The 24,671-nt window shown below is 43.3% G+C and overlaps 1 protein-coding gene across 1 annotated transcript; it reads left to right on the top strand.

Annotated features, from left to right (window-relative positions):
• Nucleotides 1-2,295: 2,295 nt before the first annotated feature.
• Nucleotides 2,296-24,289, top strand: LOC143964003 (olfactory receptor 5P52-like). The gene is made up of 2 exons (XM_077473725.1): nt 2,296-2,421; nt 23,352-24,289. Exons 1-2 carry the CDS (start codon nt 2,332-2,334, stop codon nt 24,261-24,263), a joined length of 1,002 nt encoding a protein of 333 aa, XP_077329851.1. The 5' UTR covers nt 2,296-2,331; the 3' UTR covers nt 24,264-24,289.
• Nucleotides 24,290-24,671: the final 382 nt, after the last annotated feature.

Here is a 24,671-nt window from a genome sequence, read left to right as displayed (position 1 = left end):
GAAAGGTAAGGGCAAGATGGCATCTGAGACTCCTGGAGCCAGATGACTCCAACAGCTCTCAGAGGACAGCCTGCACCAGTTCCCTTCTGAACTGGTAAGCCATATGACTATGGACACTGACAACCTGCTTCATAGATTTCACTCCATAGTGTGGGATAAAATAACCTCAGCCTCCCGCAAGCTCTCTGCTGATTTGGTAAAGGGCCTTAAAGAGCTAGGCCACTGCACTAACCAACTGGAGCAATGTATGGACTTAGCAACAACAGTATTGGAGGGGCATGAGGAGGAGGAGGTTGACAGGGTAACCCCCTCCAACTTTTTGCAGACCTCCCCCCAGTCACTATTGCCAAAATGAGGAATCTGAAGCCTTATCTGTAAATCCTGTAAACCCAAGGTATCCGTAACAGACGGGGGTTCCCCTTTAAGCTCTCTTTCTCCCATTAAGGCCTCCAGTTTCATGCATTCTACCTACCTGACCTCCAGCAAAACTTTTAGGAACTGCAGTTTGACCTACCCCTCTCAAAAAGAGGCGCCATCTTCATCTACTCGTCCAAGATCTTCTCAGCCAAAAATAACACAATGGCTCATCTCACATTTACCAAAAAAAAAAAATCTTGATTATCCCCAAGACTTTTAGGCAAACATTCTGTGGACTGATGAGACAAAAATTTTAGTTTTTGGAAGGTGTGCAGCCCGTTACATCTGGCATAAAACTAATACAGCATTTCAAGAACATCATACCAACAGTCAGACATGGTGGTGGTAGTGTGATGGTCTAGGGCTGCTTTGCAGCTTCAGGACCTGGATGACTTACCATAATTCATGGAACAGTGAATTCTGAGCTCTACCAGAAAATCCTAAAGGACAATGCCCGGCCATAAGTTCATGACCTCCAATTGAGATGCTGTATCATGTCCTTACACAGGCCGTTCATGCTGGAAAACCCTCCAATGTGGCTGAGTTAAAACAATTTTGCAAAGAAGATTGGGCCAAAATTGCTTTGCAGCAATGTGAAAGACTCATTGCCCGTTATCGCAAATGCTTGATTGCAGTTGTTGCCGCCATGGGTATTCGGTTTACAGGGGGAATTACTTATTCACATAAAGCCAGGCAGGCTTGGACAGCTTTTTTGCCTTAATAAATAAAACCATTATTTAAAAACTGCATTTTGTATTTGCTCGGGTTATCTTTGTGTAATAATAAAATGTGTTTGATCATCTGAGTCACTTAAGTGTGACAAATATGCAAAAAGAAAATCAGAAAGGTGGCAAATACCCTTTCACAGCATTTTATATATATATATATATATATATATATATATATATATATATATATATATATCAATATGCACCAGAAACGCTAAGAAACATCTCCAAAATGACAGGACAAATCCAGCTGAATATGACTAACTATTATGATATACCATTACCTGGGTCAATGAGAATCTTCACAATTTTGATGGTACCCACAAACTGATAATTCATAACAAATATTCTATATTCCATATCTATTGAAGAAACGTACATATTAAAATATTAAATATTAATGTAGATGTAAAGGATGAAGGTTTTTTGTCTTAATGCATTTTATTCATTAGGATAAAAAGCCTTCTGTGTGTAGCAGCCTCCCCAGAACCCTCTAATACTTACCTGAGCCCCATCTTTGTCCATCAATGTCCACGAGTCCCTCAGCCGTAAGGGACTCTCCCTTCTGATTGGCTGAGACACAGCGCCATTGGCTCCCACTGTTGTCAATCAAAGTCAGTTAGCCAATCAGGAGAGGGGGGGGGGGTGTTCAATGGCAGCTCCATGTCTGAATGGACACAGAGATCAGCAGCTTGGCTTGGGTGCCCCCATAGCAAGCTGATTGCTGTGGGGGCACTCAACCAGATTGAGGGTCCAGGAGCAGCGAAGAGAGGCCTGAAAAGAGAAGGGTCCAGACTGCCCTGTGTAAAAACAACTGCATATAGGAGGTAAGTATAACATGTTTTTACAATCACTTTAAACAATGAGTATTGTCCTTGTAGTTTATGCATGCAATTTATTAAAAGTGAGCAGAGGCAATACTCGAAATAGGTGAGTGGATAAAAGTTTTAACAATAAACACGGAGTTCCCTACTGCTTTCAATTTAAGTTTAAATTAGGATTGTGTGTCAGGAGAAATGCAATCTAAAAAAATGCTTTCAAGATTATTAGCTATTAAATCAATTAGCAATGCAAAACACAGATCACACTAAAGAGAAGGAAATGTATAAAAGAGTTTCAGATCAACTCAGTAAATAACAGATGCTAATAATTCCCTGTAAGTGGTGTATTATTTGCACTAAAATATATGATGGCTAATCTGACATTATCTGCCGGGGATTTTCAAAGTAAACTATTACATCCAGACATCATCTCTAAGAATGTGCATGGAATCGAGGTGCAGTATGTAACAACTGTTTGTAGATAAATGAAAACATAGGCACAATATAGACTTGTTTTGTGTTTCCATAATGATGAAGGACTGTAGAAGTATAAGAAATGTAAAATTCTATATGCTTCACAATATTCTTCACCACCCAATCTACCACGGTCATTATCCATCATTGTACTGAAATTTGCAACTCCGCTCAGCAAATGCCAAAGGAATTTGTCATTAAACATTTACATTTAGATTTGGAGTTTTCCTTGTTTAGTGTCTTGTTATATAGAAAGGCAGAAGAACCACATAGTGCAGTAGCATCTTTTTTTTTAAATCAGAAAAGAAGCTTTTATTTCTTTTGTTGCACAGTACATGGTATAAAATAGACAGTGTACAGAAATGCATAAAATATACTATATAAAATAGAAAACAAAAAAGAAAATCAGTGGAAGATGGAGTGAGCCTTAAACAAATTACGCCCGCAATACATTCCTTTGCACTTTCACATATAGACTCATTTGTTGCATTTATTCTCTTTTTTTATTTTATTTTTTATTTACTTATTTATTTATTTACTGTGCAGCAACTCTAAAGCTTGTAACGTATACAGATAAACCATAACAAATGTCTTACTGAGAGAATTATGCAGCAGTAACATCTTTATTAGGATAGCACACACTAAGGCCGGGTTCACACTTATGCAAATTGGATGTGGGTTTGCATGACAGGAGGGTGTGACCGCATCCATGGAACGCACTGCAGAAGAGTCCTGTGCATCTTTAGCTCAGTTTCAGGTCCGAATTCAGGCAAAAATTCAGACCTCATTTGACACTGAAATGGTGAACAGGGATGCAGTGGACCTCCTTCCGCGAGCCGCTTCGCATATAGTGTGAACCAAGTATTACACTCACAAGTAAGGGACCAGAAGATGCACATGTAGAAAAACTTGGTCTTAAGAGACTGTGTGATACATCTGATATGATGTCTGTACAGTTACTGCTGGAAGGCCGGGAGATGCCTCAAGCTGACGGCACACAGAAGCACCAGTGTGAGGATATAAAGACACCACTGAGGGATGATGACTGGCTGCTCCTCACTGGATGATGAAGGGGAAGTTCTATTCCTTGAAATGGATTCTGTTATTCATCCCTTAGTGGTGTCTTCAGATCCTCACACCAGTGTGTCTGTGTGACAACAGCGTGATTCATCTCCCTGCTTTCATAGGCATAGGCTTCATAAGCATAGGCTTCACTTTGGATGTATCACACAACCTCTGAGGATGGAGTTTTCCTACTTGTGCACCCTTTGTTCTCTTACTTGTGAGTCGAATACTTACTGTGCATTTTTATGTGTGCTATCCTAATGGCTTTTCTGATCCGTTTTCTGCCTCTCTGTGTTACAGATTTCTATTTGATCATCAGTCCAGTTTTAAAGTTGCAGCAAAAGCACATAGCGAGTCATAGTTCTCTTATGTTTAGTACACAGTTATACCATTATACAATTCTCAGGACTGTTAATAATAATTACTCTATGATTATGGTACAGTGAAAATACACTATATTACCAAAAGGACACCTGCCTTTACATGCACATGAATTTTAATGGCCTCCCTGTCTCAGTCAGTAGGGTTCAATGTTGAGTTGGCCCACCCTTTGCACCTATAACAGCTTCAACTCTTCTGGGAAGGCTGTCCACAAGGTTTAGGAGTGTGTCTATGGGAATGTTTGACCATTCACCCAGGAGCGCATTTGTGAGGTCAGGCACTGATATAGATGAGAAGGCCTGGCTCACAGTCAGCACTCTAATTCATCCCAAAGGTTTTCAATCGGGTTGAGATGAGGACTCTGTGCAGGCCAGTCAAGTTCCTTCACCCCAAACTTTCTCATCCATGTCTTTAAGGACCTTGCTTTGTGCACTGGTGCGTAGTTATGTTGGAACAGTTAAGGGCCATCCTCAAACAGTTCCCACAAAGTTGGAAGCATGAAATTGTATAAAATGTCTTGGTATGCTGACACCTTAAGAGTTCCCTTGACTGGAACTAAGGTGTCAAGTCCAACCCTTGAAAAAACAACCCCACACCATAATCCCCCCTCCACCAAAAGAGTCCTGACTTCAGCCCACTAGAATACTTTTGGGATGAATTAGAGTGGAGACTGCGAGCCAGGCCTTCTTGTCCAATATCAGTGCCTGACCTCACAAATGCACTTCTGGAAGAATGGTCAAACATTCTCATAGACACACTCCTAAACCTTGTGGACAGCCTTCCCAGAAGAGTTGAAGCTGTTATACCTGCAAAGGGTGGGCCAACTTAATATTGAACCCTATGGACTAAGACTGGGATGTCATTAAAGTTAATGTGCGTGTAAAGGTAGGCGACCCAATAGCTTTGGTAATATAGTGTATATTGGAATGTGATGGGAAATTACCATTTTAAAGCTTGTAGTGGTTGGATATCGTTATGGGATTGATTAATTGATGATTGATTATCTCTGCTAATGCAGTTGAGGTTTGCTGTCTGGTCAAAGTAAAGTAGTGTATTGTTATTATTCTGCACATTTTGTTTCTGCAATACAATTCCTTGCCAATGTCTAATTATCTAACTTGCTGTCCATCTGATCTCTTTTTTTTTTTTTCGTATACTCTTCCTTCCTTTGAGGGAAATATTATGTGTTTTTGTATTTATTGTCTTTATTTAATCTGAAGAATAAAAACCATCAATTTAAAAGTGGATTTTTCTTTTTCCTTTATTGGGATGACCTGTTTTTTGGGGAAATCATGAGGGTATATGAGATAGTTTGTTTTTCTTTTATTTTTTTTTTTTTATTGAAACAAAAGCATTACAAATTCACGTATAGTACATGCAATAACAATGCATGCTTACCATGTATGACTAAATCAGTAGTATATTGTAGTTTAACATTTCTGTATGTGACAAAACATTTATACATAACCATGTATAGCTGCTAGGCAATAGTAATTTTCAAAACATGTAAACAATGATGTCAAGCATACAGAATGCTAGTTTTAAATTTTGTTTAAATCATAATTTAAAGGAAAATGTCAGAGTAAGTAAGTAAATATAAGGTATTCTATAAATACATTTTTAAATCCATACAAGAAGATTTTATTTTGTCATGAAAAACTCAAGCAAGGGGGAGCTGTGGTTATACTCAACTCTTTTTAAGATACTAATGAGGCATTACAACAACTTTTGGACTCTGAAACGTATGCAGGTTTACCTGCTGACCCCACCCAAACATGCAAGGAACAACTAGTATTCATTGTCAATGAGGCAGTTTCTGTAGGGATCTTGAGCCATACTGAAGCTAATAAGTTTATACCTCTCCATCCTGTTGCACCCATTTTTCACCATTTACTTAAGACACAAAAAACCAGCACTCCACACCAAGGCAAGCCCATTGTGCCCAGTATTGGTTCCCTAGGTGAACCACTTGCTAATCTCATGGACACCCTGTTACAATCCTTAGTCTCCAGAATACCTTCTTGTCTATGGGACGCCAAACATACCATACAAGAGTTTGAAGGGTTTCCATGGGATGAAGACAAAAAATGGTTAACCTGCAATGTCAAATCCCTTTACTCCAGCATACCCCACACTCTTGGTCTGTAATCATTAAAACATCATATGAACCTATACACAGAGTATTCATCTGAACTCAAGTGGTTTATTTTAGAAGGTGTATCTTACCTTTTACATCACAACTATTTTCTATTCAATGAGAAATGACATATACAAAAACAAGGGGCATCCATGGGCTAAATTTCCCCCCACCTACACTAAACTATATATGGGCTGGTGGGAGGAACAATATATTTACAATGCCAAAATCTCATTCAGGGACTCCATCATGTCATACTTTCACTACATTGATGAACTCATCTTCGTTGTTGGTCGCAGTGTACGGAGTTTTTGAACTATCTCAATAACAATCCATTAAACTTGAGATTCCAAAAATCTCCCAATTTTATACAATGATGATTCCTATAGGGAAGTTCTAAGTCAGAGCGATAAATATGTGGCCAGAAAATCATGCATATTGGGTAACATTGTGTCTCCTAGTGCCTATGTTTTCAATCTACCAACATGTACCTGTCTTAACACCATAGGCATGTACAGATGTGGAACGCCAAGATGTTCAAGTTGTAGCCACCTGGGTGACCCCCATACATACACTCCTCTTGTTCCAATGGTTTTTCCCTAACCATTGCACAACTACTGTAGTTAATTGCCATACTAGGTTTGTCATATATCTGATTACATGCATATAATGCAATATCCAGTATGTAGGAAGGAACATAGTAATATACTTCAGGCAGGCAGTTGATTCAGTTAGCTGCAGTGCATTTTTTTAATGTAAATTTTATTGAAAGATGCTATATACAGAGTATAATTTCAACAGTATCAGTATTTTTGTACAGAGAGAAAGTAGTTGTGAAATAGGTAGCAAAGTACATAACAGGAACAATGTGTCTTGTAATAGATCAAAAGTAGTAACCTTCAGGTTACAAAAATGGGGGTAACTGGATGGATCTAAAGAAGAGGATTCCTAGAGGTGTGGGGAGGGGAGAGGAAAGAAAATTGGGGGAGGGGATGAGCACCAATTTCTTATTAGAGAGGTAAACATAGTAAACATTGAGGTAGTGGCTGCGGTATTGAGGGTAGCGTTCTCCATTATGTCGTTTGAAGGAGGAGAAGGGGTTAGTGGGCGAGTGATGATATTGTGCAAAGGTTTATGTCTCGTCGGAAGATGAGTGCCTTAGGTTGTGTGTCTCTCATTTGGAGAAAGCAGCCTCGCTTACAGTGTTGAGGGAGGCCCATGATATGAGAATGTAAGTTCCTCAAGTTTCTCCTGATCCATAGGAGTGAGTGTTGAGACCATAAAAGGTTGCCATTTGTTTTAGAAACGTGTTTTGGTCTTTTCATGCGATAAGTCTGTGTTTATTTTGTCTTTGAATAGTAGTTGTAAGAGGTCTCTTTTGACTTGTGAGGTGTTTGGCCATATGTTGGAGGTCCAGTTTTTCAGGATGGATCTTCTGACGAGTAGGAGGCATATCAGGGACCAGTTTTTGCCGGAGGGGATAGATATGAGTGACCAGGGCAGTAGCTGGGGGTCCCAGTGGCCAAAGATAAGGAGCAGGGGGTCTTTAGGCAGTTTCAGCAAGGTTATCTCAAAGATGCAAGATACAGAAGATGATCTCAGAAGGTGGAGATGTAAGTGCTCGACCAGAAGCAATGTGTCTTGGAAGCCCTGGGGTGTTGACAGAGAGGGCAGATAGAGGCAGTTTGGCCTTGTTTGGTTGAGAGAATAGAGATATGAGCCCAGTGTACAATTTTCAATTGGGTTTCCCTCCAAGATTTGTTGGGAACCAATCTGTGATGGCTTTGAGGCCTAGTAGGAGTTTATCCACCAGCTCAGTATCCGGAAAGTATTTCGCCCAGTTGGCCACAGATGAGGCTGTTAGGGGAGGAGTGGTTTTCAGAAGAAGAGTTTGGTAAATATTGGACTCTTTGTATGAGTCCTCTGAGAGAAGGACATCCGTGAAAGATGGTTTGAACCTTTTACGATTATCTCTGCAGGCATTTTTCAGAAAGCTGATGCATTGTCCATATTGGAAGGCATGTGATGGAGGAAGCGAGAATTTGTGAGCTAAAGTTTGGAAATTGATGGGGTGACCAGTCTCCAAGTCAGACCTGCAGGGAAGCTTGGATTTCCTTGTAATGGAAGATGGTTGGATATGAAGGGAGAGAGTTTGAAGCTTCTCTTTACTTCTCTTCAAGCAATTGCTGTGTCCCATGGCAGGAGGTTATGTTGAAGTGGTGGTGGAAGGAATTTCCATTTACAGTGGAGGAGGGCTGCCAAGGAGTATGGGTGTACCATTGAAGTTTCCATGTGCTAATTGGAGTAGTGAGACTTTTGGGCCATCCAGTCCAGACCTGTCCTCAATAGACAGGCTAAGTTGTAGGTTCTGATGTTTGGGAGGCTGATACCACCGTCACGTCTGGGAAGATATAACTTTGTGAAAGCTATGCATGTTCTTTTGTTTCGCCAAAGGAATTTAGAGATGGCAGTATTGAGAAATTTTGTGTCTTTATGGTGCAGAAGCAGGGGAATGGTTTAAAGCAGGTAAAGTAGGTGGTCAAAACTGACCATTTTCACCAGATGGCATCTTCCCAGGAGCGAAAGGGAGATCCATCCAGTTATCTAGTTCCTGAGACATTTTTGTAAGTAGGGAGGATAGTTGAGGTGGTAGAGAGAGGAGGGTAGTTTCCCTATTTTTACTCCTAGGTAAGTGATGTGGGATCTTGAAACAGTGAAGATGGATTGGTGGAACCAGGGAGGTTTGGAATGAGTGCCTATGAGGAGTATTTCACTTTTGTTGTAATTGATGCGAAGGCCCGAACATAGCCTAAATTGGTCAAAAATTGATTTAATTGTGAGCATGTCAGAGGTGGGATTCGCTGAGGAAAAAAGGACATCTTCAGCGAAGAATGAAGTTTGCAATTTGTGTTTGCCGCTATTGATGCCATGTAATGGGGCTATGTAAGAAAGGTATCTGGACGGGGGTTCCAATGCTATATTGAAAAGGAGTGGGGACAGGGGACAGCCCTGTCTCGTGTCTTTGTGGAGGCGGAATTCCTCTGAAAGGAGTCCTGCCGTTACAAATCACATTTTAGTCATGACCATGGAAAGCAGCATCTGGGGTAATGATTGCGTGGTCTCCCACTGGATTGCATTTAGCGTGTTCCAGGGCCATCATCACCTTTCATATGTTCATGGTGGTGGTCCTGCCTTTCACAAACCCCAATTGGGCAGGGTGTATTAGAGAGGGGATAATGGAGGCTAATCTACTGGCAATAATTTTAGAGAGGATCTTGACATCAAGGTTTAAAAGTGAGATAGGTCTATATGAACCTTGTGGTTCTTGTGGGTCCTTACCCTTTTTTGCTAATAGTTAAATGATGGCTTGGTTATCTGTGGGTAGTTAAGGGCTGCTTGACCATGTGTGATGATAGACATCATGGAGGGTGGGTTCCAGGAGTGATTGTAGGGATTTGTAGAATTTGTCTGTGAAACCACCTGGGCATGGGGCTTTAGAAGGGGCTAGGTTCCAAATGGCAGTTGATATTTCAGCAAGGGAGATGGATGTATTTAGAGCATCCAGTTGAGAGAGAGAAATTTGTGTGAGGGTTATTTTCTCAAGAAAAGAAAGTGCAGTCGGGTTGTCTATGGGGTCTGCCGCATATAAGGAGGAATAGTAGTGTAACATGGGTTTGTTTATGATTTTTTTAGGTTTTGATGGTACCTGATGCGTCTCTTAGGGAGGTAACATAGATCGGACGGTGGGGGCCCTTACAGAGTCTTGAAAGTAGTTTACCTGCCTTATTGCCAAATTTGTGGAGCCTGACATCCATGTGCACTTCTTTGGTTAATTCCAGGGTTTCAGCCCAAGTATCAAAGGATTGCTTAGCTACCTGCCAAGTTTTTCTGTTGTCAGGGGAGTCATCCGTGTACAGGGAACGTTGAGCTTGGTGCAATCGGGAGCTGGCCATTTTGTCATTTTTAAGTGTGTTTCTTTTGAAAGAGGCTGCATAAGAAATAATGCGTCCTCTGAGGAAGGCCTTGCCTGCTTCCCAGAACAAATTAGGGTTATTTGTATGTGGTGCATTGGTCGAGGTGTATTCAGACCAAGCATTTTCCATGTACAGTCGGAAATCAGAAGTGTAGGAGCGTTGGGGTCTTGGAAGGGTCATGGGCATTTGGGAGGAGATTTGTTGTCAATTAGGTGTAGGGTAGTGTTAAAGTCCCCACCGATTATGTGTGGGAGGTGCAGGACATGGAGGAAAAATGTTTTGTGGGGTTATTTATTGGGTGCGTAGATGTTTGAGATTATTAAATCTCTGGTTCCTATTTGAACATGTGGAGATGAAAGGCTTCCCTGAGAGTCCAAGTTGACAGATAGGACCTTGCAGGGGAGGTTTTTGTGTATGAGTATCAGAACCCTTGCTTTATGGCCATTTGAGCTAGAGCCTAGGACGCTGCCCACCCAGACTTTTTTCATACGTTGGAAGTCAGGTGTGGAAAGGTGTGTTTTCTGGAGTAGGGCAATGTCGGTCTTAAGCCTTTTGAGGTGACAAAGATTTTTCATTCTCTTGGAGGGGGAGCAGAGCCCCTTCACATTCCAGGAGACTCATTTCTTATTGGGGGGGCATAAGGTAGGTATGGGCTGGTGTTGTATGGGTTGATCGGGAGATCATAGGTATGTGTGCTGCAGATACAATCAGGGATAGGAATCTAAGCTATATGAGAGTGCTGAGCTAGGTTCTGTTGGTGCAAATGAACCACAGGATGGGAGTAAGCGGGGGAGGGAGGGATTTAGAAGGAAGGGGGTAAAAGGTAGAAACATTACTGAGAAACTTCACTTTTTTCTGCATGGAGATGACTGTGTAGTCCACCTCCCATTGCAAGAACCATTGACTGCAGCTTCTAAACTCAATGTGTGTAACAGTATAAAGGTTCGGCCTACCAGTACGTGCAGGCAGGGCCGTCTTTAATATAGATTGTGCCCTGGGCAAAATATTTCTTGGGCCCCCCTCCCATGCAATTTCCCTCTCCACCTTCTCTGAGACATACAATAAATAGCAGCTAGACCTAAAATCAGTTTTCTGTATTAGATCAGGCAGCAATTGCGATTGGTTGCCAGCAGTTACAGCATATCATTACTGCTTACTGACTAGTTGCTAGAGGTTACAGCACACGTTACGGCTCACTGATTAGTTGCTAGAGGTTACAGCACATCATCTCCTCACAGCAGGGGAGCATGATATACATGCCACCTTTATTTACATATCAATGCCGCCAGCCGCAGCTATTTACTTAGTATTGTCACCGCTATTTACATATGAATGCTGGTTATTTATATGTAAACACAGGGTCTGCAGGTGAGTCACTTGCACACAACAATAGGGCAGAGCTGCGCAGCATTAGTACCAGCACTTCACACAGATATTAGGACACAGCACAGGAACAAAACTTCAAGGGACGAGGGAATTTAAACCTGGATAGTTGGCAAGTATGAGGCAGCTGTTTTGGGCCCCACAACAATGACAGGGCCCAGGGCAGCTGCCCTTTTTGCCCTGCCTTAAAGACGGCCCTGCATGGAGGATATAATTAGGGGTAGAAAACAAAGCAGAGAGAGGATTAGTTGAGAGACATCTCAGCCTTAGGTGATCTGCAAGGAGCATTAGTAACAGAGGCTGTATTGCCATTGGAGGGGTTCTCTTAATGAGGCGTGGAGCGACGTTGGTCCGGGCCAGAGGCTCTAATTCATTTTGGGGAGTCTTTGCGTGGGCTCCTTTAGCCCAGAGCATGGTTAATGGAAGCCGTTTTGGATGTGGGGCTGAGGTGCAGACCTGTGCGTAGCGATCTTAGGAAGGCCTCTGCCTCAGATGGGTCATGGAAGGAGAGCTGGTCTCCATTGGGGCTTTGAGCTGGAGGATAGCTGGAAAGGCTAGGGTAAATTTGATTTGTTGCTGGTGTAGCTCTGTGCATATTTGATAAATGCTTTCCTTTTCTTGGACACTTCTATGGAGTAATCTGTGAAGATCAGGATTTTCATTCCATCAATCTAAAGAGATCTGGATTACTTGTATTGCTGTAGGATGAAAGCTTTGTCTGAGTAGTTCAGATATTTTGCGATAATAGGTCGGGGCGATTTGCGATCAGAGTTAAAGGTTCCCATACAGTGGGCACGCTCCACAGTGCAGGGCCTGGGAGGCCTAGTGCTGCAGGTATGTGCCTCACGCAAAGGTCAGTGAGGGCTGAAAGTTGATTCTGGGATGCCCACAAAAAGCAGGTTGCTCCTTCTGGACCTATTTTCTAAATCGTCTAATTTCTGTAGACTATATTTGTTTGTCTTGTCTTCGACCTGTTCTGTGGATTGTGCCTGGTAGAGTTCCATCTTCAATGTTGGCTATGCGGTGCTCAGCCTCATTCAATCTGGAGGCATGTTCCCCTAGTTGGGCCTGGAGCTGCTGCATGCCTGTGCTGACTGCCTTCTCCACAGAGGCTGCTATCATGGGGGAGAGAAGAGCTGCCACAGCCTGGGCAATGAGCTCTGTGTGCTGATCACCAGTATGCTGTGGGGCAGTGTCATGCTGTGAGGAGGGAGGGCCAGGCTGCAGCTTACCTCATGTCAGGCGCTGTTTCTGTGAGAAGGTCTGTGTAGGCCGAAGCTGGGGCCTCAATTTGCAGCTGTGCCATTCACACTGTCGTGGCCAGTTTTCTCCACAAACCGGTCCATGTTGTGGCCGGGTGTGAGGGGAGAGGCTGCCGGTATTTAGAGCGGGTTATGCCAGTTTTATATGCCGATTTTGGAGTCTAGCTGCAGGAGCTGGTGTGAGAGGCAGCTACTCCATGTGGTGCCGGAACCGGAAGTATCAGCTGAAGTGTATTTAATATATATATATATATATATATATATATATATATATATATATATATATATATATATATATATATATACAGACCGTTCCTGGTACGTATTCAAATACATTTTCAGGCAGGCCAGGCAGGTAATTCAGTGATAAAATATATATACTGTCTCTTACATATATATATCCACTGCATTCCAGTCTAGCAAAGCCTATATCTGACTGCAGGTCATTGCTGGTGTACATTTTCAAATACACTTTCAGGCAGGCAGGCAGGTTGTGACAGACCTAGCCAGGACAGAGGCTTTTGGAGAGGATTGAATGTTAGCCTCTGGCCTTCTGATTATGGGCCCTAGATTTTAAGGGAACAATACTCTTTGCGAGGTGAATGAGAAATCCAGGCTGATCTGTACTAATCGGACTCAATCTTGTATATATGTATATTGTATATTGTCTCATTTTTTATGAACTATTTTCTCTGGTCGTTTGGGGTGGGGTTGTGTTCTATTGTTCTATTGTGGCTGTCTGCCTCAACTATTATGGGATGTGAAAGTGTCTTGCTGTGAGGAAAGAGGGAGGGTGGATTCCTCCAGCAGCCCCCCTGCTGATAAGACTGGTTACTGAGGGGAAGTTTGAACACACCTGACCTGTGTGCCAATTGTAATTGGACAGTTTAACCCGCCCTGATTTCCAAGGGTGGGAGGGAAGTGTTTTGAAGTGAGATATCTGTGTCCATGTGTGATAATAAACCAGTTTGTTGTTTGCCACTCCAAGACTGGTGTTGTCTGTTGGCTGGGTGGGCTAAAGGGTCTTGGATAGGGCTGATTCTGGACGGAGGAAGCATAGACGGCGGACCTGTTTGAGGACAGGGGTTCATCACACAGGTGATTCAGGGATCTGCAGTGCATAAATATATATATATATATATATATATATATATATATATATATATATATATAGTCTCCTACATATATATCCACTGCATTCTAGTCTAGCCAAGCCTATACCCGACTATAGGCCATTCCTGGTGTACGTTTTCAACTACACTTTCAGGCAGGTAGGCAGGTGATTCAGTTATCTGCAGTGCCTAAAGATATATATACAGTCTCCTACATATAAATCCACTGCATTCTAGTCTAGCCAAGCCTATACCTGACTGCAGGTCATTCATGGTATCATTTTTCTAGTAAACTTCAGGTGGTGTTTTGCTAATCCAATTTTACAGCATGTCTGGAAGGCCACCAAGGAAAGGCAGACGCTCATAGGCCACTAAAAGAGGCAAGCAGGTTCTGTGTCTACAGCCAACAGTGCTGGTCATGGGCATGGTGCATCCTCAGCACATGGCCGTGGGGCACCCTTGTCCTTTTTTTCATCAGCTGGCCATGTTGAGCCACAACATGCAGAAGAGTTGGTAGAGTGGCTGACAAAGCCGTCCTCATCCTCCGTCACCCAGGCTAAGACAAGTTTGGCTGCCAATGCAGCTGCCAAAGCTGCCTATTCCATCAGCTCAATGGCATCAGTCACTCCTTCCCTAGCCCCACCATCATGTCCTGAGGAGCCCCCCGAACTGTTAGACCACAGTGTTGGGTACATGCTGCAGGAGGATGTGCAATGTTTTGAAGGCTCCGATAATGGTACCCAGGTTGAGGATGAAGGCAGTAACATGAGCCCAGAGAGAGGGGGTGCCCAAGAAGGACAAGAAACTGGCAGTCCTTTGCTCCAGTGGCGAGGAGGGAGGGGATGATAAGGTCACTGACTCTACGTGGGTGCCTGAAAAAAGAGAGGAGGAGGAGGAGGAGGAGGAGAAACATCTCCAACAAGGCAGGATGCCATCCAGGGGGCTTGTTTTTTCAAAGTTCTTTGTTGTGGGCTTTTTTTGAGACGTGTGCAGCAGATCGCATCATTACTGTTTGCAACATATGTCTGAAGCTTATCAAGTGTGGCCATAACAGCAGCCGCTTGGGCACCACATGCTTGACCAGACATATGTCAAGCTCCCATGCAGTCCGTTGGCAACAGTACTTAAAAACCCCACACCAAATAACAAGGCAGACCACTCCTTGCTCCTTATCAGCTGGGATCTCCAACCCCACTATACCTTCAGCCCTCTCAGAGATCTGCACAGAGATCTACACTGAGAGGAATGAAGGTATAGAATTGTCAGGGCTGCCTTAAGCCCTTCCTCCTCTGGGCTAGCCACTCAGCTGTCGGCTAATTGCCAGCTCTCTTCTCTCTCCACAGTTACCAGCTGTTCCCAATGATGCTTATCTGACCTGCCTATTTAAAGCCTTCCAGCTCATTTCTTCATTGCAATCACAAGGAACCATCTCCTGCTGTTTGTTTCAAAACTGGCTTGCTGACATCCCTGCTGGCTTCTTATCCTGCTTGCAGCTGCTCTCCATGGATCCCTGACATCTGGACTGGCTGATTACCCGATCTGGTTTATGAACTTTGGACTGGCTGACTACCCAATCTGGCTACTGGACTCTGGCTATGCTTGACTACGCTTTTTTCTGTTTACCTTTTTATTTTTATTATTAATAAACAAGTGTGATTTGATTGTACTTCTGTCTCCGTCCGTTTCATGGTTCCTAACAGTACGTGAAGGCCATGAATTCAGAAGATACAGTCAATCCACTTGTTGGTAATATTTTTTCCAGATTGGATGAGCAAGATCACCGCATGGATCAGTTTGCCTTGGTGTTACAAACGCTCCTGAATCGCACGGCTCACCTGGAATCCCCCACGGTGGCTGCTCCTGTACAACCTGAGTCGCAGGCCTGCTACGCCAGTCTCTGTGCAGGCACCCACCTCGAGTATTACCTCTATAAGAGGTATGTCTGGGTCTGCTCCGCTTCCCCAGCAATTTGGGAATGATCCAGTTCAATGCAGAGGGTTTCTCAATCAGGTTGAGATATACTTCGAAATGCTGCCCCAGGCGTTTCCCATGGACAGAAGCAAAGTAGGTTTCATGATATCTTTGCTTTCTGAGAGAGCCTTGGCCTGGGCTAACCCTCTATGGGAGACGCAAAAACCTGTTGTCTTGAGTTACCCTCAGTTTGTGGCCTCCTTTAAAAGGGTTTTTGACGTTCCTGCACACTCCGCTTCTGTTCCCAAGTGCCTCATATCCATCAAACAGAGTACGAGAACTGTTGCCGACTACGCCATTGAATTCCGTACTCTGGCAGCAGAGGTTGCTTGGAACAATGAGGCCCTCGTGGCTGCTTTTTCTCATGGTCTCTCGAATTCCATCAAGGATGAGATAGCAGCCTGAGATATACCCACTGAGCTGGAGAGCTTAATCTCGTTTGCCATCCTCATTGACTCCAGACTCAGAGAAAGACTTTCTCTTAAGGACCACTTGCGGAAGCCTCCTGTATGTTTGCCTCCGAGCTTTGTAGTCCCACACATGCCTCCCTCATCTCCCATGCCTCCTGGTACCGAGTTGGTCAGTGAAGATGAACCCATGCACCTGGGCTTCACACGTCTCTCTGCGGATGAGAGAGCCTTTAGGAGGAGGGAGAGATTGTGCCTTTATTGTGGCCAGGCAGGTCACTTTTTGAAGTCTTGTCCTACCCATCCAGGGAACGCCTGAACCTTGTGGTCCTGTTATGGATAGACCTTAGGTGGCGTTGTTTCATCCCCAGTTATCCATAAGGATAAGCCCCTGGTTTTGGTCACCCTTTCTTGGACTGAGTCATCCATCGAGATACAGGCTCTAATCGACTCTGGGGGGCTGCAGGCCTGTTCATTGATGCTGCATTTGTTTCGCAGCACTCGATTCCGCTGCAGCTGCGTGACAGTCCACTTTACCACCTTTACAGCCTGCCCGTATGACTCATGAGACAGTTACGTTGTCCATATTCGTAGGGGCTCTTCACCATGCTTGGTTACAGAGGCACAACCCCTCTTTTGATTGACTCCGTGCTGAGGTTCTCTCCTGGTCACCACAATGCAGTGAGACATGCTTCCTGAAGGTATCCAAGGTCCTGTGATCCGCTTCACTCCCCTCCCTGCCGGAGGAGTACCGTGGTTTTGGCGATGTCTTTGATAAAGGTCAAGCCGGTAGTTTGCCTCCACACCGGCCATATGATTGCGCAATTGACCTTCAACCTGGTGCCATACCTCCTCGTGGCCGGGTTTACCCTTTGTCGGTTTTGGAGGATAAGGCCATGGAGGAGTATGTTGCTGACGCACTTTCTCAAGGTTTCATCCGCAAATCCTCATCTCCTGCTGGTGCTGGTTTCTTCTTTGTGAAAAAGAAGAGCTGTGAACTGAGACCTTGTATAGATTATAGGGGTCTCAATCGTGTCACGATTAAGAATACCTATCCGATTGTTTGCCTCACATCCTTAATTTGGTGGTGCAGTGGTTACAGGATCTCCTAAAGCAGGCCAGAAAAGTCTGTGGGCATTTCCACAGGTTATATAATGCCAGTGCTCGGCTGGCTGACCTTTAAAAGGAATGCAACCTGCCCAGCTTTTTTGACATTCCAGTGGCTAATGATCAAGGATGCATGCGCTGTCTTGTCACCATTTGAGGAGGCCATGAGGATGGTGAGCAATGGCAGTGCATGCATCAGTGATACTGTCCCTCTTGTCTTCCTGTTGGAGCACACACTATGTGGAATAATGGACAGGGAACTTGAGGCAGAACAGAGGGAGGAAGAGGAGGACTTCCTTACCTCTCAAGGCCCCCTTTATCCAGACAGTATCCCTTTAAGCCCTTGTACACATGGTTGGAGATTCCAACGGAATGTGTCCGATCAGACCGTTTTGTTGGATAATCCGACTGTGTGTGGTCTCCATTGGACTGTTTCCTTCGGAGTATCCGACGGACTAAGTTTTCCAAATTGTCGGTAAAATTTTCTGACAACATGATCCGATTGGACTTTGTCCAGTCATGTGTAGAGAATTCCGATCGGACAAAGTGCCACGCATGCTCAGGTCAAATTCTTACACCAAAGATATTGGCTACTAGGGTGAACGTAGTTCCGTCGTAACAAACTAATGGCATCACGTTCTGAACGATCGGATTTTCCATCAACTTTGTCCGACCGTGTGTATGCAACAGTTTCGGACAAAATCCGATGAAAAAATCAGACGGATTTGGTTGTCAGAATGTCCGACCGTGTGTATAAGGGCTAAGACTGCCTATGCTGATGCTGAGTGACTATCCTATTCCTCCTCAATGTTCATGTTGATAGCTTCTAAGAACATTTTTGGTTCTGGGCACCAGCACCGGTGTTAATATGGGAAAAAGGTGTCTCCACTGATGCTTTATCACCAATCCTTTTTTCCCTAAAAAACCCAAATTTTCAAAATCCAATTGTTACTGGAACAGAAAGTGAGGTGAAGTCTTCTGAACAGGGGCACAGACAGCAAAACAAATGTTACAGAGGCAATAATAACCCTTCCCTATGTTATCCAAAAAGCTTAAAAATAGATTTTTTTTGGCCTGGAACTACACCTAAAAAATGTACCTGTTCCAAATTACAAACAGATTCAACTTAAGAACAAACCTACAGTCCCTATCTTGTTTGTAACCCAGGGACCACCTGCATACTGCTGTTCAGAGTATATAGGGCCTGGGGGCCCCACGCCTTTTCTTTTTTTAATTTTGGTGCAGGGTTCCCTTTAATATCCATACAAGACCCAAAGGGCCTGGTAATGGGCTGGGGGGTTACCCATGCCGTTGTTCTCAATCATTTTCATCCATATTGCCAGGACCCAACATTACATTACAGCCGCAAGCAGTTTTTTTTTTGTAAAATCTTTATTTTGAGATAGTTTGACAGGAAAACACACTTAAGTATACATTAGACAGGTGTGTCAGGACCAAACAAAGAACAAATAAACTGTAGGAAACAGTGACACCCATAAGAACTGACCCAGTGGCCAAGAGTTGGCAGCTCAAACCAGACACATGAGTTAGGCAAACGGTTGGTGATGAACGTCTTGAGTGTCTTCCAGCTCACACACATCAATTCCGGCCTCCATGGGCTAGGGCCCCGCTCCAAGGTGCCTCTGAGCGGAAAGGAGAGGACGGGCCGGTGCCCAGTCCCCCACCTCCCGCCATACAGAAGGCCGGGGAGGCATGGGACCACCCCCAGCGGCCGCCCAGGAGAGGGGGGCACAATCACCTCCAGCAACCTCTCCCGAGCGTCCCCGGGGGTAGGACAGGCCCACAGCAACCCCCCCGCCCAGGAGGGACGTCCCAGCATGGACCTCTCCGGACAGAGGGATTCCCCCCGTCAGCCAAACAGAGTGGCCGCAGGGCCAGCCAGCCCACAGGAAGCCTAACGCACCACCACAGCTCAATACCACGTAGGTCAATAAAAGGCAACATCTTATAGTGTGGAATACAGAGAAAGAAGGTAAAAAAGAACAGTAGGAAGGGTGAGAGAGAGACAAGAAGGGGTAGAGAGGGTATTGGGAAATAGGGTAAGGGAGGAGGGTGGAGCCTACTTGACATCCCTGCGAAGTGCAGCGGTCCAGCACCAGACGAGTCTCAGCAGCAAAGTCGTCTCTCCGTCCATGGGGCAAGAAGGTGAAAAACAGCCACTAGGTGGGAACATCATTGTGTGTGCGGGATCTCAAAGAGGGTTCCGCTAGCTCCAGTAGAGCCAAGTCCAGACTGGAGGTAGCGTATATAGTTTCGGACATGTAGACTGTCCATGATTGCCATATGCTGTCACACTTAGCCCGTGTACCCCTACAGGTTGCCACCCAATATTCCGCTTCTCTGATGTCATTCACTTTTTTAACCCAGTCTTCCACTGTGGGAGTCCTAGTTTGTTTCCAGTAAGTCGGTATAAGACGTCTGGCCGCGTTCAACAGATGCGGCAGAGGGCTCTTTTTGTATCTACCAATCGGGATCGGAGGAATGTGCAAAAGATAGGTGGCCGGAGACAGTGGTACATCAAGATGCAAGACTGCCTTTATGCGGGATCGGATGTCCTCCCAAAATGGCTTGATTCGTGGGCAATCCCACCAGATATGAAGGAGGGTGCCCAATTGGCCACATCCCCTCCAGCACCGGTCCGATACCGAGGGGTAGATACGTGCTAAGTCTGCCGACACTCTGTACCAGCGAGACAGAACTTTAAAATTTGTTTCTTGGGTTTTGGACTCCATGGGGCTAGCGTGCATGAGTTTGTAGCGCAAGCAGTTTTTAATCACTTGTATACCTTTAGAAATGTAATTTTGTGCAGGGACTGTTCTAAACATGGGAAAGATGGGCCACTTTACAGGCATACTATAGAAACCTGCCAGGAACAATATTTAAAGGAATATTTAACTTTTATTTTTTCATAATAACTTGCATATAAGCCTTTAAAATTTGAACTTTTGATTTCTCACATTCGAGTCCCATAGACTTTAATGGTGTGAGAATGTTTGCGCAAACTTTTGGTCTGTTCGCATGTCCTGGATGCGAACCAAACCGGGGGGTGTTTGGCTAATTCCTATTGGAAAGCCCCACTTGTCACACAGTTGACTGATTATGTAGGCAAAGCTTTTGCGCTGTTGTAAGGTTGCTCCCGACATCTACATGGATTTGGAATGTTGAAAAGGGGTCTGGAAGTTTTCCTATTTTTCAAGCAGCAAGATGAGATCGAGACAGAAGTGCAGTTAAAATCACACTTGTTTAACTACGTAAGGACCGCCTCCTGTACATATACGTTTGTACTTTGAAAAGGGATATCTCGGTAATGGCAGCAGCTGCTGCCACAACCGAGAAATCCCTCTTTACAGGAGGTGGTCCTGTGTGCGATAACGGTGGTTTCTACGGCGGGTTCATTGTGAGATCACCGTTATTGGTGGCGGGAGAGGTGCCACCCCCTCCCGCCGCTCTCCCGCGCTGGGTATGGAGTCGAGTAAAGCTAAGATGGCGCCCACTTGTCTCTATACCATAGGGGGGTGGAAGCGACGTCAAAACATCACTTCCGCCCATACCTCTTAAAGGTAAATTTTTTCAATGTAATTTTTTTCAAATTACATTTTTTTTTATTGCATTTAAGTCCGAATATGAGATCTGGGGACTTTTTGACCCCAGATCTCATATTTAAGAGGACCTGTGATGCTTTTTTCTATTACAAGGGATGTTTACATTCCTTGTATTAGGAATAAAAGTGATCCATTTTTTTATTTTAAAGTGTAAAAATAAATAAAATCAAGTAAAATAAATAAGAAAAAACACCACGTCCCGACGAGCTCGCACACAGAAGCGAACTCATACGTGAGTAGCGCCCGCATATGAAAATGGTGGTCAAACCACACATGAGTGAGAGCAATAATTCTAGCCCTAGACCTCCTCTGTAACGCAAAACGTGCAACCTGTAGAATTTTTTAAATGTCTCTTATGGAGATTTTTGAGGGTAAAAGTTTGACGTCATTCCACGAGCGGGCCCAATTTTGAAGCATGGCATGTTGGGTATCAATTTACTCGGCGTAACATTATCTTTCACAAAATAAAAAAAATTGGGCTAATTTTCCTGTTGGAAAAGTGGATTTTTTCCAAATAAAAAGTGCGCTTGTAAGACCGCTGCGCAAATACGGTGTGAAAAAAAGTATTGCAATGACCACCATTTTAGGACAGGCCAGGAATCAGGAAACCGGAGAATCAGCGTAGTGGAACAGCAAGCAGGATCAGGAACCAGATGGGACATCAGCCAAGCAAGTCTTCAACAGGTACACAGGAGAGAATCTCTGGATGTTTTGACAGGCAGAGAGGAACTGAACTGAACAGCTTAAGTAACCAGCAGGACTGTCAAACAGGATATCATCATCAGGTGAGTCACTGTGGAAAAGATTGGAGCTGGCAATTAACCAACAGCTGAGCGGACTGCTCTGAGAATGAAGAGCTGAGCTTAGCCCTAACAGTTTTGTTCCTCCTTGTTTTGTCCTCAAGGTCCACATTTTTATTTTTTAGCCACTATGTTAATAGTGTGCTCTTGAAATCTATACACTAAATCATTATGTGCTTCAACAAAGTCTCCCATTTTCCTCTCAATATTATCAACCCTCTCCTCTGCCTGGTCAATATGTGTCTGCAACTTAGATACGTTTCTACAAACATCAGGCTGTAGATCACTTTTTATAGTATGCTCCGAGACAGGCTGGTCTGAGGCAGGGAACTGAGCCAGTGAGTTAGTAGCTGTCATTTTTGAGGCTACAGGGGGGGTCATCCTCTATAAAAGCAAGCTGCTTTTTACTCACCAGTCATTTAGAGAGGGATGATGCAGAAGGGGAAGCAGCTTGTCATTTTGGGGAGACCTTGTCCTCCCTCAGGGATGCTGGTGCAGAGTAGTGCATAAGGAGGGGGCATGTTCCATGCCATCCTCCTCTTCCCCGCCTTGATCTTGCTTGCACCTGAAAAGAAATCAGTAAGCCTTTTAAGCTTTGCTGATCCTGCCTCCTGGCAGGTGGATGTGCCCTTGGACATCGCTGCAGCCATTGGGATGGTGCTGACAGAGCCCATGGTTTATTATGCAGCTATGCCACTGTGCAGTGCTAAACCTCACCAAAACTCTTGAATCAAGTGGCTATACACTCTTGAGCCAGCCCTGCCCCCCCCCCCCCCCAAACATAACTTTTTCTATATTACCTGTTAATTTAGAATCAGAATAAAAATGCTAGACCAAGGGACATAGAGATGTACAGTACAACAACATAAACTATTGGGTCTGGTTGCTTTTAATTTTTGCATGAATTGTAAGGAAAATAAAATACAGTGCAATGAGAACATGTTACACTGATAGTACATAAAAAAGTAAAATGTTTAAAAATTAGCTGGATAGTAAAATATTGTAAAATGATATTAAAAAAAATAATAATAATGGATAAATGGCAGTTTATATCTGTTGTTTTTGTTTTGCCCTCCACCAGAAATCTGACAAATTGAACATTATTTTTAATAGTATTAGCCTTTGTACACACGGTCGGAGATTCTGACGGAATGTGTCCGATCGTTCCGTTTTGTCAGATATTCCGACTGTGTGTGATCTCCATCGGACTGTTTCCATCGGAGTATCCGACGGACCAAGTTTTCCAACTTGTTGGTAAAATTTTCCCAAAAAATTCTCCGATCGGACATACTCCGATCATATGTAGAGAATTCCAATTGGACAAAGTGCCATGCTCAGATCAAATTCCTACATCAAAGCTATTGGCTACTAGCGTGAATGTAGTCCCGTCATAACTAAATAACGTCATTACGTTCTGAACAATCGGATTTTCCGACAACTTTGTCCGACCGTGTGTATGCAACAGTTCCGGACAAAATCAGACGGATTTGGTTGTCGGAATGTCCGACCGTGTGTACAAGGACTTACACAGGATTTATATACCACCAACAGTTCCTTACAAAAGGAAGGTAGACAGTACAGTTACAATACAATTCAATACAAGTGGAATCAGAGAGCCCTGATCGTTAGAGGTTACAATCTCATTTCTTATTTTAACCTAAATTATGTATTTTCATACTCTCTCACCAGGGGGGCTATCACAATAACATCACCTATATTGTGATACCAGGTTTTCCGAATCTAAAATACATCAAAATTCTATTTTTCTTGGTGCTGTTTTTCATATATTGTGTTACTATTTCTGGAAATCTTTGTATTGTGATTTTATATCATCTGAGTAAAACACTTCAGTCTCCCATGTACCTCTTCATCACCCAACTATCATTGCTTGATATCATTCTGTCTACAGATATTCTTCCCAACCTTCTATATATCATCTTACATGATGGATGTACCATGTCTCTTGCTGGATGTATCACCCAGTTCTTCTTCTTTGTACATGCTGAAGCCTCAGAGTGTTTTCTACTGACTGTGATGTCCTATGACCGGTATTTGGCCATCTGTAAACCCCTACATTACAACTCTATAATAAACCAATCAATTTGCATTAAAGCAGTGATTGTCATTTGGTTAATGGGTTTCACAATTACGTTTATTCAATCCATGTCTTTGTGCACTCTATACTACTGCGGACCAAACATTATTCATGACTTCTTCTGTGACTTTCAACCTATACTTGAGCTTTCCTGCTCTGATATTTCATGGATCCATATTCAGACCTATCTAGTAGGTTTAGTTTGTATGATAATACCTTTTACGATAATTGTCATATCTTATATCTATATTGTTATAACCATCCTCAAAATTAAATCAGTTACAGGAAGAAAGAAAGCCTTCACCACCTGCAGCTCTCACTTGACCGCTGTGTGCATTTTTTATGGGGCGCTAATTGCTGTGTATTTGATTCCAATGAAAGGTCGACTAGATATTCTGAACAAGAGCCTCTCTCTCTTTTATACTGTAATTACTCCACTGCTTAATCCAATCATATACACGTTCAGGAACAAGGACTTTAAAAAAGCTATTGATAAAATAAAATAAAAATGTTGTATCATAAATTTTAAATGAAAATGCTAAAGAAAAGTAAATAATAAAAAAATATTTTTACTAATCAAGCAATCAGTGGTCTTTTTGCTGGATTTATATATACCATATACTGTATGTAGAAGCGGGGATGGGAAAGTGGGATTTTGAATGAAGCACATAGATATTAATAAAAGATTTTAATAGGTATAAAAATTAAATATGTCGATAACAAGATACCTAATGGTAATTATGGTACATGTAAAATCACCAATACAATTCATGTGTATATATATACACACATACAGTGGGGAGAAAAGTAATTAGTCAGCCACCAATTGTGCAAGTTCTCCCACTTAAAAAGATGAGAGAGGCCTGGAATTGTCATCATAGGTATACCTCAACTATAAGAGACAAAATGTGAAA

The sequence above is a fragment of the Lithobates pipiens genome, unplaced genomic scaffold (assembly GCF_037356315.1).
Source record: "Lithobates pipiens isolate NorthernLeopardFrog02 unplaced genomic scaffold, aLitPip1_a1.2 Scaffold_8, whole genome shotgun sequence".
Taxonomy (NCBI): domain Eukaryota; kingdom Metazoa; phylum Chordata; class Amphibia; order Anura; family Ranidae; genus Lithobates; species Lithobates pipiens.
Note: the sequence above shows the minus strand (reverse complement) of the source record. Positions and strands in the feature narration are given on the sequence as shown.